Raw genomic sequence first — 17,001 nt, forward strand, 5'->3', positions numbered from 1 at the left:
TGGCATTAAATATAAGCTTTTTTAAAAAAATATTTGCATTAATAATATAACATTTTATTTATCAGCACTTTCAATAAAACTGAAAGACACTATACAAGATCATTGAGAGCTTTGTAATTGATGTGGAGGATCTTGAAGTGGATATGCTGCTTTATTGGGAGCCAGTGAAGGTGTTGCAGGATGGGTGTAACGCATTTCTTTAACTTCCGTAAATTACAAAATAATAGCTGGGTTTCAATTATGCGCAGGGTCCCCTTTAAATGCCGGGTGCAAGTGTATATTTTCATATTTTTTGTATATTTTCGGTTTCAAATAAATGCCGAGTCTAATTTATTCATTTTTTTTAATCAAGGAAGAAGATGCTGCAAGTTTTTCTTCTTCGCCTTTTTTACGTATTGTGCTTGCTTTCTGTCAGTCACTATCACATTGATGATCACCATTGGTTCCAGTGCAGCAAAACAATAAAAAGAACGGCTTGAAATTTATAATTTCTTCGTAAAATATGCAGAGGAAAACTCGGGAGAAGCACCCGCTAGACGTTTCTCTGTCGACCCCAAGAGAGTGAGAGATTGGTGAAAAAATAAAACTGAGCATCGGCGTCTGTCTGAGGAGGACAGCAACAGGGCCAGTCTGCCACGAGTGCTGGTTAGCTGAATCGTTTCCTCCGCCGCAACAACTTCACTTGCAGAAGACGCATAACTATTGAATTAAACGTCTGGTCCCAAATAAACGCCTGATCTGTTAAATGATTGAAACAAATAAACGCCCCGGCTATTATTTGGTAATTTACATCCTGGCTGCGCCTAATTACCAAACACACATACACACACATGCAATCACGTACGCACATGGACACCAATTCAAACGTTAATGTAAATGAAACCTCTGATATTACAATCTTTCTCACGGACGTGATCCAGCCAGAACAAACGCCCAATTTACAGTGGAAGATTACTAAGGACTTCTGGGCAACTAGCAGACCGGTGTGCAAGCAAGGTGGAGTGACAGCGGGGACAGCCAATCACACAAGAAACGGCAGAGCCAATCGAGGAGCTTGTGGGCGGGTCTAAACTCAGGGAAACTGGCTTCAGCGTGAGCGGCCGTTTTCCGCTTGGTCCTAGTGCTTGACGCGTCTCTGTTAAATAAAGCGTAACATGGTTTTTGGACGGTAAAAACTGCAGGGGACCAAAACGGCCTTTTGAAAAAGTGCAGGGGACATGTCCCCTGTGTCCCCCCCCAAAATTACGTCCGTGCATTGAATGAGATTTGGTCACACACATTGCTAGGCAGCTATTCCTCGTGCACAAATGTGTATGTTTATGGAGAGATACACTTGTTGTTTCTGCTAATTGAGGGTCGACACAGGTAATGTCATTAATCACCAATCAGGCATAACATTAGGACCACCTGCCTAATATTGTCCAAGATCCCCCTTGGGCAGCCAACACAGCTCTGACCTGTCAAGACATGGACTTAAGACCACTGAGGATGTCCTCTGGTGTTTGGCACCTGGGTGTGTTATAGTGGATCCTCTGGGTCCTGTATGTTGGAGGGTGGAGCCCCCATGAATCAGGCCTGCTCCAGCACGTCTTACAGATGCTCTATCAGATTTTAAGGCTTATGATGAATATCAAAGAAAATTAAACTGAAAATTAACACAAATTATGAACTTTATTTTTGCCCAATTCAATGCACATTTGTACAGTGGTCTGGTCACAGAAGATGCCTTGCATCTGTTGACTGTTATGTCATTTGTAAGAATGAGACTCATTTTGTAAGTCTCAATCTGTCATTTTCTTTTCAAAAATCTCACCAGTAGTCACCATTTAAAGGTTTTTTTTTCAAAATGTTCTTCCGGGGGCATGTGCCCTTATACACTTGTTGCCGACTCAGAGCACCGCTGCTTTAAAAAGTCTAGGGGAGACACTGGTGTAATTATTGTGTGCAAATCCAACCACAGGTTTTCTTTATCTTTTTAAGTCCATGTAGTTTTTTTTTCTCAAAAAAAGAAGAAAAAAATAATTCAGTTCATAGCCGGTATTTATTAAATTCAGTCTAGTTCAAAACAAAAGCAGCCTTCAAGAAAGAAAAGAACAAATGATTTGTTATAATTTGGCCAATCCAATCCAGTCAGTCAAGGATGCAGTTTGCATTGATTGGTGGCTCATTTTAGGCTTATACACAAGGGTGTTGGGACCCACAGATGAAGTTATTCATTGTGGATTTCAAATTGGACTCTGAACTGAACTCAGTGTCCAAGAATTCCACATTCTTTACACCTAGTTGCAAAATTCAGGTTTGACCTACTATTGGTCGGGGTGACAGACTCCCTGCTGATCAGATAGTCAAAACGCCAGCACCTTCATTGTTCTCTCTCCCAATAAGTTGTGGATGGCAGCAAGCTGCATTTGCAGCAGGCCCTAAGAACATCTCCTCACTGAATGAAAGACTTTTGAACCTTCTTGCTGTCTATTTAATGTTGTACAAGAGTGAATGTTGCCAACCTCTACACTGTCAAGAACTCCAAAATCCTTCAACCATTACTAGCTGTTACGGTAAATTTGGTTGCAGTTATTAAGTCAACTATTAATCAGAGTTATAAACAGTTTAGTACCTTTTTATGAGACCGATATGGTAAATTTGCTATGTTTTCCCTTCTTCAAGGGTGGTGCTCGAGGTGATCTAATGTAAATTGGATCATATTATCTATTATGATTAATAATTATCCCTGATAATCATTCATTATAGGGGCAGCAGTAGCTCAGCGGGTAGAGCAGGTTGACTAGCGATCGGAAGGTTGCTGGTTCGGATCCCCGCTCCTTTTGGGTGGAACTGAGCTGCATGTCCAAGTTTCCTTGAGAAAATACTGAACCCTAAAATTGCTCCTGATGTGCAGTTGGCACCAGCCTCTGCCATCAGTGTGCCACCCTGTGATGAGCTGGCAACTCGTCCAGGGATTTTCTGAGCGATCAATGACCCTCTGAAGGTCTCTCCTGTCCACTGCTGAGCAGCTGGCATACCACGTAGCAATACAGTACACCAGTACACTACCCAATGGAGCAGCACTAAATCAACACCAGCAGCTTCTCCTCTAGGTTGTTTTTCCTGAGGATTCTCAAGTGCTGATGCTGTGCCTTGGTGGTAGCAGGTGGTTTTTCTAGTCCAGGAGAGATCCTCTGCAATGTGCATGCCCAGAAATCTGAATTCAAACAACATTTTCCACACAGCATTTGCCCCATTGATGAATAGGGGAAGAAGGTCTATTACAAGTAGGGCTGGGTATCACCAGGTACCTCGCGATACGATACTATCACGATATTTTGCCCACGATAACGATAATATCATGATACAGCGATTCTGCGATAATCGATATATTGCAAGAAATTTCCTCCACGATACATCACGATATCTGTGTCACTGAAGAAATTCAGAATTTATTGACTGCTCTGAATCCATTTCACATGAATGACAGCCAAGTAAACAAAGAGTATATTGCACAGTGTCTCTTCTTAACACACACACTGACTACAACTATCATTAAATATCTATATGTGTGGGTTTCAGAGCTACTTAAACCATTTTTTAAATTTTATTTGGTTGTATACCTATGTTTGAATAAAGATAAAGCTGTCCTCCGAAGAGGGGTGGTGGTGATGGTGGGCCAAAAAAAATAAATAAATACAAATTAAAAAAAAAAAATATATATATATATATATATATATATATATATATATATTTTTTTTTTTTTTACATTTTTTAATATCGATATTTGGCACCAGTGTATCGATAACGTACCTCAAGACGAAATATCGCGATATATCGTAGTATCAATATTTTGGCACACCCCTAATTACAAGTTTCTTTGTCTTTGCTGTATTCAGCATTTGCTTGTCTTCTACCCTGTAGGCAGTCTCATCTCCTCCCGAGATAAGTCCAGCCAAGGTCATATTGTGCGAACTTGATGATGGTGTGAATGTAGAGGATGGGTAGGCAGTCAAGGGTTGTAGAGGGTGTAGCTGAGGGGGCTCAACATGCAGCCCTGTGGATAGCCTGTGCTGAGCATGATGGCTGGTCCCGGGTCTGCTGCCATTCTACAAATGCCACTTCTCCACATGACTGTACAAAGCAGCATACTGGCAAAGGCTTGTGGTATGGTTTTCAAATCGTGCTAAGTGCCAATATTTGTAGACAAATTACGAGTGCATAGTGTAGTAAGCGTACTGCAGCTTTGAAGTCTTAAAAAAGCACAGTACGTTTTTCTGTTGTGTTAACTGTACATACTTCAAAACTACTATTACTTTTGCTTTTTGCTGCAATGTAGAAAAATATTCAAGCTAACCTGTGCATTTAATTAGTCACACTTAATGGTGTGGCCTGATGAAGAAAAAAGCAGAGACCAAATTATGCCCACCAAAAAAAGACAAGCTACTGATGTAATGTTTAAACCATAATAAATATAAAATGAAGACATTTTCAGAGAGATACAGATGAAGCCCTCTTATACTCCCTGACCTGGTTGAGTCTGAGACTGGATAAGATCCCCTGTGATGACATAGGTAACTGGGGGCTGATTCACAATGCCCCTTAGCCCCATGTGTGGAAACCAGTTGGAATGGGTTTATCTATTCACCAGAAGGAGCAGTGATGATTGAGGCTGAAGCATCACTTCAGCGTTAAAGCGTGAAATCAGCTGTTCTGACTGTAACATAGATAAATAGCTTGTGATGTGTGTGAGAGTGATTCCCACACAGAGCATATTTCATGATTTTTAGGCTACCATATCATGACTTCATCAATATCATGCCTCTGCTTTTCTTTTTTCAACAGTACCACATGAAAGTAAAAGTGGCTGGGAAAATAAGTACGTGAGTGGCACTTATCTGAGCAGATGACTGTATCTGCAGTGGTACTGGGACAGACTATTGTAGTTTAATAGCAAAATTAGTTGTATTTTTTCTTCGAAAGAAAGTCCCAGAATTTAGAATGTAATTCATCATGTTGTTAGATGACTGCTAGACCACAGTGAAAATGTGTTTCTGTAAGGCTAAATGCCCACAAATATGGATTGCTGTCATGTTGCTGTCGTAGTATAAAAGTAATCTAAAAGCACGAGAAATTACATTCATATAACTATAATAAGAAAAAGGAAAATACTGTAAGTCACTTGGATAAAAGTGTCTGCTAAATGCAGTAATTGTAAATAAGGTCAGGCGCCACACATGCACTTTTCCTGTATTCCTGACAAATATTTAATCCTCAAGCCATATTGCTTTTTAAATCAAAAAGGTGAAGCAAAAGATTGATGTCATAGTGCTGTATAATTGTTTAATAACAAAGTTTTTAATATGTGGTACACTGAAATATTGCAGACCCTTCTACCAGAAAGGCTGTGTGCAGTCTTTTGGGCAATGAAAGGAGATATAGTCAATTATGGAATCCCTTCTTAAACCATGTACCACAGGCAATTGGAAATAAATTGATTGTCTATCAAAATCATAACAAGAAAAAGCTCATTCTATTGTTGTAGCAAAGAAAATTTGGTGTAAGCATGCTTTGTAACCTACGTTAAAGTAAAGCTGGCACAAGCTGGGGTGGGGGGCTGTGAGGGAGGTGAAGTCTGAACAAGTGAGTCTTGAGCAGTGCTGTTTTCGTCGACGCTGACGAAATTATTTTGTTGACGCCCCTTTTTTTCATGACGATGACGAGATAAACATGGCTCTTTCATGACTAAAACGTGACGAGACGTATGTGAGTTTTCGTTGACGAGACGAGAATGGACGTAAATGTTAGTGGGTGGTCTGTCAGACATTTAAAATGCATGACATTTCTGCTTAATGTTCATGTAGCAACTGGACAGCTGCTGAGACCCGGGAGATGCTAGCGTCTCCTCGGTCTCTGTCTTCTTCGTTGTTCACTGCTGCTGTAGCAGCAAGCTAGTAACAGTCACTACTTTCAAATTAAAAGCCCCCCGCTAAGACCCCAGTTCTAAACTCAAATAGGGTGCAATGTAAAGCTCTTATTTTGAAGACAAATTTGTTGTCACTTTTTTTTTTTTATTGAACAATTTAAGTGTACAAAACCACAAGGTATAGAATAACAATCAGCACATATCAGCACATTTCAACTGTTTTTTCATGAATTGATGCCCTACTTCATCATACAAGAGTGTCACACATAAGTTGTGAAAATAGCAGATCTACAAGTTCAACACATTGCAACACATTGTGAGCTTGTAGATCTTTTGATTGACCTAAATTAATTTGATAAAAGACTATACTTATTTTGTTTTTGTTTTTTTACTTAAACTGACTAAAACTAGACTAAAACTTGTTTGAGTTTTCGTCGACTAGAACTGGAATAAAACTATCACATATAGAAGTGACTAAAATTTGACTAAAACTAAAAAGCATTTTAGTCCAAAGACTAAGACTAAGACTAAATCTAAAATGGCTGCCAACAACAACACTGGTCTTGAGTCTTTTTGAGCAGATGTCGAATGACTCTGCTGTCCTTACATTGGTCTGGAGTTCATTTTACCATTGTGGCACCAGAACAGAGAAGTCGTGACGAGCTTGAAGGCCAGTACCATCATACTCTTTTTCTCGTTTTCCCTACGTGAATCGGATGGATCACGGAGGAGGGGAGAGAATTTGGGTAGACTGAAAACAAGGCGCACTCCTGGATACACAGCAACGGATTAGTCGCAGAGGCTGGGGACCAAGCCAATAGCAAGTTGCAGTAGCCGAGGTGGGAGGATAACGCCCAGGTTCCTCGCAGTCAATGAAGACGATACTGTGACATCCTGGTAAGTGACTGACAGGTCCATGTGATGGCAGTTTTTCCCTGGTTTAAGAGGAGTTCCGTTTTATGATCGTTGAGCTTGAGGTGGTGCGCAGTTGTCCGAGCAGAGTTGTCTGCCAGACATTGCAAGATGCCCGTTGCAACATGGGTGTCGGAGGATGGGTGAAAGAGAGGTACAATTGGGTGTCGTCTGCATAACAGTGGTAAGAGAATCCATGTGATGTGATTGCAGAGTGATCTACTGTATAGTGTATAGTGTAGAGTAAAGGAAGGTGCTGGACTTCAAGGGGAGAGAGAAAATGACAAAGTAGTGGTCAGACAAAGTCAACAGGGTAATGGAGGGTGCCCAAGTATAAAAGGACCTGAGGAGGGCGTCCATCTCATCACAGAAGTCGCGGAAAGGACCCAAAGGGCGATAGATCACCACAATGTTGAGCTTGAAAAGAGACAGAGACAACAAGGAATTCAAGAGCAGATCTTGGTAGGTGGCCCAGGGGAAGGACCTGGTGGGACCACATGGTTGTGATGAGGATTTTAGTTCCTCCTCCGCAACCTGTTAGTCTCGGGAAGTTCCTCCTCCACAACCTGTCTCGGAAAGTTTGAGATTGAGTAGGCAGTTAAGTGGGCAGCTGGAGTGGCAGTATTTTCTGAGGTGATCCAGGTCTCCATAAGGGCCAGGAAGTGGAGAGTCTGCAGGGAGACTCAACCAAACTGCTGAACCTCCGACAGCTGGTCAAAATAAGACTGCTTTCTCATGATCTTCATATGTTTACATAACAGCTTACTTAACTCAGTTTTGGATGTAATGCCAGAACTGTTGCCTCCTAACACAGTTGATAGGATTAGCTAATTTTTTTGATCGATTTAAATTCAAATTATCTCCAGATCTTACAAAATGCACCTTTTAACAGACTGTGTTTTATTACTGTGGACAGGCAATTAAGTAGCTTTCTCAGATCAGAGATCTTTGCAAACCATGCAGAGGACTCATCAATACAGAACAGACCAATAACTTTGTACTGCACTTAGGAGGAGTTAGGTGCACATCAAATACATTTCAGTGTCAGTTTTACAAGAATTATTAAATGATAAGGATCAGTTTTCTTTCAGCTTATGGAGGGATCTTATCATGTGTCTGGTCAATGACAACTATCGGAGGGGACAGTTTTCATATCTAATGACTTATATTTTGAAATGACATTACTCCCATGTCCACTGTGATAAAACATCTAGGTGCAGCCCTGTGAAAATATGTAGTAGTATTGAAAGGCCAAAAAAGGCTCCTCTACTCACCTCTTCGCCTATCTTCCTTTGCTCTTGTTTTTCCTCCAGTTTCTTGGTTAGCCTGAAAGGATGAGAGAGGGAGAGAGCGAGCGGGAGACAGACTGAATGTAGCAGACTGAACACAGGAATATACAAGTGTGGTTTTTACAACGACTCGGTTTGACTCAGCGCAGCAGCCCACCATGACTGTGGTTTTGCATTTCCACCATGACTAGGCTACCTGCTTGAACGTGTGTCTTAAACCAATGATGCACTTGTCCCATCCCTGCATCACTTTTAACCAAGCACTGCTAACTCTTTGAAAATACAACCTAGAGAACATTTTGTTATTGGATCACACCAGAACATCGAGTGTGCAACATTAAGCATGGTATAGTTCACTTCTTTCGCCAAACTCACTTTTCACGTCACAGCAGGTGTGATCCCATTGCAAGGTGGTCATATCTTGGGAAGTGGTAGTGTAATCCTTTGACCGGCAGTACTTGCCCCTCCCCATTACCAACATATAGGTGCCCTTAGGCAGGGCTCTTATCCCCAACTGCTCCAGTGGCTTACCACTGAGACTGTGGTTGTAATGGGGAGCTTTCATTTGTGAATGGGTAACTATGTGAATGTGATCAGGGCGTTCCTGCTCTCAGTGAAATGCCCCTAAATAAATAAAGTAAAAAGTTAAAAAATAAACAGCATATATTGAACATTTGTTTACTATTGATTGAACAGGATTCTTGAACAGGGGATTTTATATCTCTTGACAACATGCATGCAACTGACATATTACAAAGTCTCAATTAGCTTCTCAGATACTGTTATTTCCTTCACATAATGTCAATAAATTCACTCTTCACCTGAATAATTAATAATCTAATTTATAGTATCATTGTAATCCTTGACCATCAAAACATGGGGGTAGATCCATCCACCAAGCCAAACGGTGCCCCGTGGCTGGGCGTTTTTGTGATGACTCTTTCTCTGAAAATGATCAGAGCCCCAAACTGTACAACTGTACCAAGTCTCTCACTTTTATTAAAGAGTTAACCACTCACAAATTTGTCGCACATCATCCAGACTATTAATAACTTAATTGACTTTACTTAATACGTATATAGTTATTACTTTATATGTATATACATACACACACATACACATATATATACACATATATATATATATATACATATATATATATATACATATATATATATATATATATATATATATATATATATATAGATATATATATATACACAGATATATATATATATATATACACACACACATTTATATATATATATTAGTGCTGTCAAAATTAACGCGTTTTTAACGCGTAAAAAAAATTTAACGCAATTAACAAAGTTGTGTTTTGTTTTCTTTCTGCGGCGGCTGACGTATGTGACGACGTGAGCCGCCGAGAGGACCATCCTGGTTTAAGATGGATAAAGACAAGGGCGGACTTTTAGGCGGAAAGTTTCACTTTAAAAAGTTGGCAGACGGATCTTTTGAGAGAACTTAAAGTAATCTGCACATTTTGTAAAGCCGAATTTAATTACCACAGAAGTAATTCGTCTTTGGCGTATCACCTCAAAGCAAAACACCCTGCCGAAACTACCGGGCTTCACCAGGCTACGTTACAGGAGTGTGGTACTCGTCGTGGGCGAATAACGAAACCTGCAAGTGAGAAGCTAACTAATGCTTTGGCTAATTGGATAGCTAAAAACTGCCGCCCAGTGAGCATTGTAGAAAACGATGGACTGAGAGAAATCATTCGAATTGCAACGGGAGACACTTCTTATAATCTACCCTCGAGGGGATTAGAATACTAGAATAGAATACTACCCTCGTCGTGTCAAGAATACACACTTTGTATGAAGATGAGAGGGCCCAGAGGATGAACATGCTTGAGCTAGCAAAAGGCGTCGCGCTCACAGGGGACCACTGGACTTCTGTGAGCAATGACAACTACTTTGGCATCACAGCGCATTTCACTGATAAAGAATGGCATCTGCAATCGTTTGCACTAACTGTGAGTAAAACAGAAGAGCGACACTATGCTGAGGCATGTGCTAATCATTTTCTGGGTGTCGCAAAAGAATGGAAGATCGAGGAAAAGTTAACCACACTTGGCACTGACAGTGCTCGTAACATGGTTGCAGCCACCAGACTTCTTCCATTTGAACACGTGCCTTGCACGGCCCACAGCCTGCAAAGAACGATCGCGGTTTCCCTTCACGACAGTGGATTTGAAAGTGTTCTGGCCAAATGTCGCAAGATTGTCAGGCACTTCAAGCATAGTCCATCAAACGCTCAGGTATGAGGAGAGCAGCAAGTAGCACTTGGACAGAAGCAAGAGTCACTCGTTCAGGACATTGCAACAAGATGGAATTCAACCCTAGAGATGGTCAAGCAAATCCAGCGAAACAAATCTGCACTGACGACTACCCTGGCTCAGCAAAAAAGCAACGTTGCTATGTTGACTGCACAGGAGCTTGACAAACTGCAAAAGCTGGAGGACCTACTTGAACCTTGCAGGTAAGATAATATTTTTTCTCTCTCCCTCTTTGTGTGTGTGTGTGTGTGTGTGTGTGTGTTTTGTTTGTGCTCTCTCTGTGTCGTGTGTGTGTCTGTGTGTGTGTGTGTGTGTGTGTGTGTGCTCTCTCTGTGTCGTGTGTGTGTGTGTGTTTGTGTGTGTGTGTGTGTGTGTGTGTGCGGGGATCTCTGTCCCTTTGTGCATGTGTGTGTTCTTGTTCTCTCTCTCTCCTAGAATCTTCTGCGTGTGTGCATATGAAGCATATGGACATGAAGGTAGTGAGTATCTTTCTTTGTGTAATTAATTTACTGACATGTTTAAAACATCTTGTGCTTTCCATTGCAGATATGTGACTGAACTGCTGGGGGGAGAGCAATATGTCTCCTGTTCAGTGGTGTTGCCAGCCCTGTGCCACTTGGTCAGAGTTATGGAGCCCTCAGACGATGATCCAATCTACGTAGTGAAATTCAAGACGGTCTTTACCAAAGACCTAGCTAAACGGAAGGACAGCACCAACCTCCCATGGCTGAAGATCGCTACTGCACTCGACCCCAGGTTTAAAGATCTGAAGTGTCTACCCAAAGATGAAAGGAGTGAGGTGTGGGCTTCAGTAAGCATCCTGGTGATGGGAGAGAAGTCTGCACAACAACCATCTGCAGAGACAACAGAGAAACAGCCACCAAAGAAGAGGAGGATGTCTGTCTTCTTGCTGGGTTCTTCTGATACAGATACAGATGAAGATGATGGTGAAGAGTCCATAAAACAATGTGTGGACCGCTACAAAGCAGAGCCCAAAATGGACGTGGAGGGGTGTCCACTGCAGTGGTGGTCAAAGAGAGAAGGAGCACATGCCTGGCTGGCAAACATTGCACGCAGGTACCTGTCAACCCCTGCAACCACAGTGCCTTGTGAGAGGTTGTTCTCACTCTCAGGCCACATCATCCAAAAGAAGAGAGCTGCTTTGTCCCCAGATAATGTAAACAGACTGGTCTGTCTCAGTAACTGGCTCAATGTAAAGGTGGACGAAGCCAAATGTTTTTGTTTTTGTGGAGTGAAACTGTTCAATATTCTGAACGCTCAGCAGAATCTTTCCTTGTTCTTTTTTTTCATACTAGTGCAGTGCCCGTAACAAAAGTGTATTCCTATAAAAAAGTGGGAGGTTAAGGAGCTTTTTCATGGATGGCCAAATGAGGCTGTGTCTGAAGGTGGGACGTCAGGGATATTTAGGTTTGTTGTGAAATCCGATATTCCAGGGTATAATTGGCTGTTTTTGACTATTTTTGATTTTGCCATTATATTTCACCTTAAAAGCTATTTACTTGGTGTCATTATTTTCAGCACAACCTCACATGTGTGACTGTACAGTTATTTTTTTTATTTTGACAAACTGTATTAACACAATGGACCTAAAATCACAAAAAAAAACATAAAATTCGAGTAGAAAAAGTTTGATTTTTTTACTGTGAAAACCACAAATAAACATATTTACAACAAACCATTTTTAGGGCCCGAGCAGGGAACCTGCAAGGACCCTATTGTAATTTAAATGATTTTTATTATCATTATTATTATTATTATCATTAGGGCCCGAGCTGGGAACCTGCAAGGACCCTATTGTTTTTCAAATGATTTTTATTATTATTAGGGCCCGAGCAGGGAACCTGCGAGGAACCTATTGTAATTGAAATTACTTTTATTAGGGCCCGAGCAGGGAACCTGCGAGGTCCCTATTGTAATCGTAATGATTATTATTATTCTTTTTTTCCTTTGTCCACAATGATTGCATTTTTCACTGCCTGAACATACCCCAAAACTCACCAAACTTGAAATATAAGTCACACCTGGTGAAAAATTTTATAATTCATCGTCGTCCTGAATTTCCACCACTAGGAGCTGTTATTAAGGAAAGCGCGTTTTGGCTAATGACTCCCAGATACTTTGTCGCACATTCAAAAACCTTATATCCACGCGTTCAGTGAATTATGCTGAATCTCGTGGTATAGGCCACGCCCATTCCCGCCTTTTTTTCCGCGACGTCGCAAAATGTTGAAAACCTACTTTTTCGAACTCCTCCCAGGCGATTTCACCGATTTGCACGAAACTGGGCACACAGCATCTGTGGACCCTCCTGACAAAAAGTTACTCGGGGATTTTAATTAAATCAAATAATTTTAAAGTTATTAAATAACAACTTCCTGCAGATTTGGTTCAAAACAGGAAGTTCCACAGTGGTCAGGTCTAATGACATGAAACTCAGGATACTACTTCCCCATGAGCCCCTGAGACCCTGTGCAAAATTTTAGGCGATGACCACAAGGTGGCGCTCTTTAAATCGAACTATTTTATATCTCCACAACGGTTCACTGGATTCACACGAAACTTTATTTAGTTAATGTCAGTGCCCTCCTGAGGCGAGCTTATGAAGGGTTTACCAATTCGACATTAGATGGCGCTGTGGTGCCAATTTAATTTAATATTTGGTCCTGTGTCCACACCATAACACTTATGGAAATGAAATTCATAGGGGTGGTCTAGAATGGCCCCGCTGACTCACACACCAAAAATGACCAGCAGGTGGTGCTATTTTCCACTATTTTACATGTGAAAGTGTTTTTGGCCCATAACTCCCACATAATGTTTCGCACATTGTTAAACCTCATATCTACATGTTCCCTCACTTCAGCTGGACTGTGTTATATAGGCCACGCCCACTTTTGCGATAACTTTCCGTTCGTAAAATCACGACAAATGAAAAATATACTTTTTCGAACTCCTCCCAGGCGATTTCACCGATTTGCACGAAACTTGGCACACAGCATCTGTGGACCCTCCTTACAAAACTTACACACCAAAAATGACCAGCAGTTGGCGCTATTTTCAATGCAAAACCGTTTTTGGCTCATAACTCCCACTTAATATGTTGCACGTTATTAAACCTCATCCCTCTCTGTTCCCTGCATTCAGCAGAATTGTTTGGTATAGGCCACGCCCACTTTCGTGCCAACTTTCCATTCGCAAAATCGTTTTCAAACTCCTCCTAGAGAATGCGACCAATTTGCACCAAACTTTGCATGTAGCATCTGTAGTCCCTCCTTACAAAAAGTTGTCAAAAGAATTTTGATAGTCCATAAACTGCCCGAAACATAAAATGACAAATTCCCACATAACTCCCACTTAATATGGTGCACATTATTAAACCTCATACCTTTCTGTTCCCTGAATGCAGCTGAATTGTTTGGTGTAGGCCACGTCCACTTTTGCAGTATTTTTCCGTTCACAAAATTGCAAACAATGAAAAACATACTTTTTCAAATTTTTGACCAATTTGCACCAAACTTTGCATGTAGCATCTGTGGACCCTCCTGACAAAAAGTTATCAAAAGAATTTTGATAGTCCATGAACTGCCCGAAATATAAAATGACAAATTCCTGCATATTGTGTTGAAAAAGACAATCTTGCATATCTTTACAAAATGCTGTCTGATTATCACATGAATGTTCATCATTGTGTGGTATGGCCTGATGAGGATTTGTGTAAAATTTGGTGCAAATCGGCCAATAGATGGCGCTCTGGTCGCAGTCTAATTAGTTTCAATGGGATTAAATGGGGAAATCTTCAAGTCCTCTTCAAAACTCATCGAACTTCAACCTCTCCTTGTCCCTCATACCTTAAGCTAGACAGACCATTCTAACTTTTAAAGAGTCAGAAGACCTCAAACTATTGGGCATGTATTCAGTTTTTAAAAATCTTGTACGGTTTTCAAATCATCACAGTTTTAGTTTTAAAGATTTTTAGGCCGTCTTCTGATTTTATAATGGGTGTGTATTGCGCAGTGTTGGGCATGTTACTTTTAAAAAGTAATTAGTTATAGTTACTTCTCCGAAAAAGTAACTGAGTTAGTAACGGAATTAGTCCACTATAAAAGTAAGTGGTTACCAGGAAATTAACTATTGCGTTACTGTTATTTCTTCCCCCTTTTGAGCTCAGCAGTCATTTTAGCTACTTGGCATCTACATATGTATTTAGGGCCCGAGCAGGGAACCTGCAAGGACACTATTGTAATTGAAATGATTTTTAGGGCCCGAGCAGGGAACCTGCAAGGACCCTATTGTTTTTCTAATGATTATTAAGGCCCGAGCAGGGAACCTGCGAGGTCCCTATTGTAATCGTAATGATTATTCTTCTTCTTTTTTTTTTCCTTTGTCCAAAATGATCGCATTTTTCACTGCCTGAACATACCCCAAAACTCACCAAACTTGGAATATAAGTCAGACCTGGCGAAAATTTTTATAATCAATTGTCGTCCTGAATTTCCACCACTAGGTGGCGCTGTTATTAAGGGAAGCGCGTTTTGGCTAATAACTCCCATATACTTTGTCGCACATTCAAAAACCATACATCCACGCGTTCAGTGGATTGTGCTGAATCTCGTGGTATAGGCCACGCCTATATTTCCATTTCCGCCTACCGTTTTTTTTCGCTACGTCGCAAAATGTCGAAAAGCTACTTTTTGAACTTCTTCCCGGGCGATTTCACCGATTTGCAGGAATCTTGGCACACAGCATCTGTGGAACCCCCTGACAAAAAGTTATTAAAGGATTCTAATCAAAATAAATAATTTTGAAGTTATTAAATAACAAATTCCTGCAGATTTGGCTCAAAACAGGAAGTGTTGCATATCTCAACATTGGTGTGGTCTAATGACATGAAACTCAGGATACTACTTCCCCATGAGCGCCTGAGGCCCTGTGCAAAATTTTAGGCGATGACCACAAGGTGGCGCTCTTTAAATTGATGTATTTTATATCTCCACAACGGTTCATCGGAATAAGACGAAACTTGGTACATTTATTGTCAGTGCCCTCCTGAGGACATCTGACGATGGGTTTACCGATCCGCCACTAGGTGGCGCTCTGGCGTCACTTTAATTGTATAATTGGCCCTGTGCCCACACCATAACACTTATGGAAATGAAATTCATAGAGGTGCTATAGAATGGCCCCTGTGACTCACTCACCGAAAATGACCACCAGGTGGCGCTATTTTCAATGCAAAAGCGTTTTTGGCTCATAACTCCCACTTAATATGTTGCATATTATTAAACGTCATCCCTATCTGTTCCCTCCATTCAGCTGAATTGTTTGGTGTAGGCCACGCCCACTTTCGTGCTAACTTTCCGTTTGCAAAATCGCAACAAATGAAAAACCTACTTTTTCGAACTCCTCCTAGGCAATTTGAGTGATTTGCACCAAACTTTGCGTGAAGCATCTGTGGACCCTCCTGACAAAAAGTTATCAAAAGAATTTTGATAGTCCTTAAAACGCCTGAAATATAAAATGACAAATTCCTGCATATTGTGTTGAAAACAGTCAATCTTGCATATCTTCATGAAATACTGTCCGATTATCACATAAATGTTCATGATCGTGTGGTATCACCTAATGATGCACTGTGTAAAATTTGGTGCAAATCAGCCTATAGATGGCGCTCTGGTCGCAGTCTAATCATTTTGAATGGAAAGTAAATGGGGAAATCTTCAAATCCACCTCAAAACTCATTGACTTTCAACCTCTCATTGTCCCTCATGCTTTAAGCTAGAGACACCATTCCAACTTTTAAAGAGTCATAAGACTTTGAACTGTTGGGCGTGTATTCAATTTTTTAAAATCTTTTACGGTTTTCAAATCATCACAGTTTTAGTTTTAAGGATTTTTAGGCCATTTTCTCATTTTATAATGGGTGTGTATTGCGTGAGCTACAGTGTGTGACATCATCGCAAGAATGGAGAGCAGCTGGAAGAACTGGAGAAAAGATTCTCTTCAGCTTGATTTAGATCCCAAACCTTATACTCAACATAGACAATGTATAAGGAGAAATGGAGGAAATCTTGTTGGTTTTCAGCTGATGGTCTCATTTAAGATGTACGGCTTACAGTTTTGGATGTGGAAGCCCTGGAGCGACAACAACCGAAGCAGCTGCCCTATAAGCCGCAATGTTAATTTTGAGCCTAAATTTCTGAAGGAGAGCAGACGGTACCTGATTTGTCTCTCGCATTTCTGCCCTCATTTCTCACTTTCCAGGAATAAAAACGACATGACCGAGTTCAAATCAAATCAAATTGTATCAGATTTTCTGTTGATGTAACTTGTAAACTGTGAATTGTTGCTCTTTTCTGTACACGCAACATCTATTGCATGTCTGTCCGTCCTGGAAGAGGGATCCGTCCTCTGTGGCTCTTCCTGAGGTTTCTTCCATTGTTTCTTTTTACCCTGTTAAAAGGTTTTTTTTCCATCAACATGTGAAGTTTTTCTTCACTCGAATCGATGGTCAAAGGACAGAGGATGTTGTTCACTGTACAGATTGTAAAGCCCACTGAGGCAATGTGACTGTG

At 40.8% G+C, this 17,001-nt stretch overlaps 1 protein-coding gene across 1 annotated transcript in view; it reads right to left on the minus strand.

Moving 5' to 3' along the window:
• ubxn4 (UBX domain protein 4) overlaps nucleotides 1–17,001 on the minus strand; it is a 137,342-nt gene that overhangs the window by 61,204 nt on the left and 59,137 nt on the right. Inside the window, exon 8 of the mRNA XM_030428494.1 lies at nucleotides 8,095–8,146. Within this exon, the coding sequence (XP_030284354.1) occupies nucleotides 8,095–8,146 (52 nt within the window). The remainder of the gene's footprint in view (nucleotides 1–8,094; nucleotides 8,147–17,001) is intronic.

The sequence above is a fragment of the Sparus aurata genome, chromosome 9 (genome assembly GCF_900880675.1).
Source record: "Sparus aurata chromosome 9, fSpaAur1.1, whole genome shotgun sequence".
Lineage (NCBI taxonomy): Eukaryota > Metazoa > Chordata > Actinopteri > Spariformes > Sparidae > Sparus > Sparus aurata.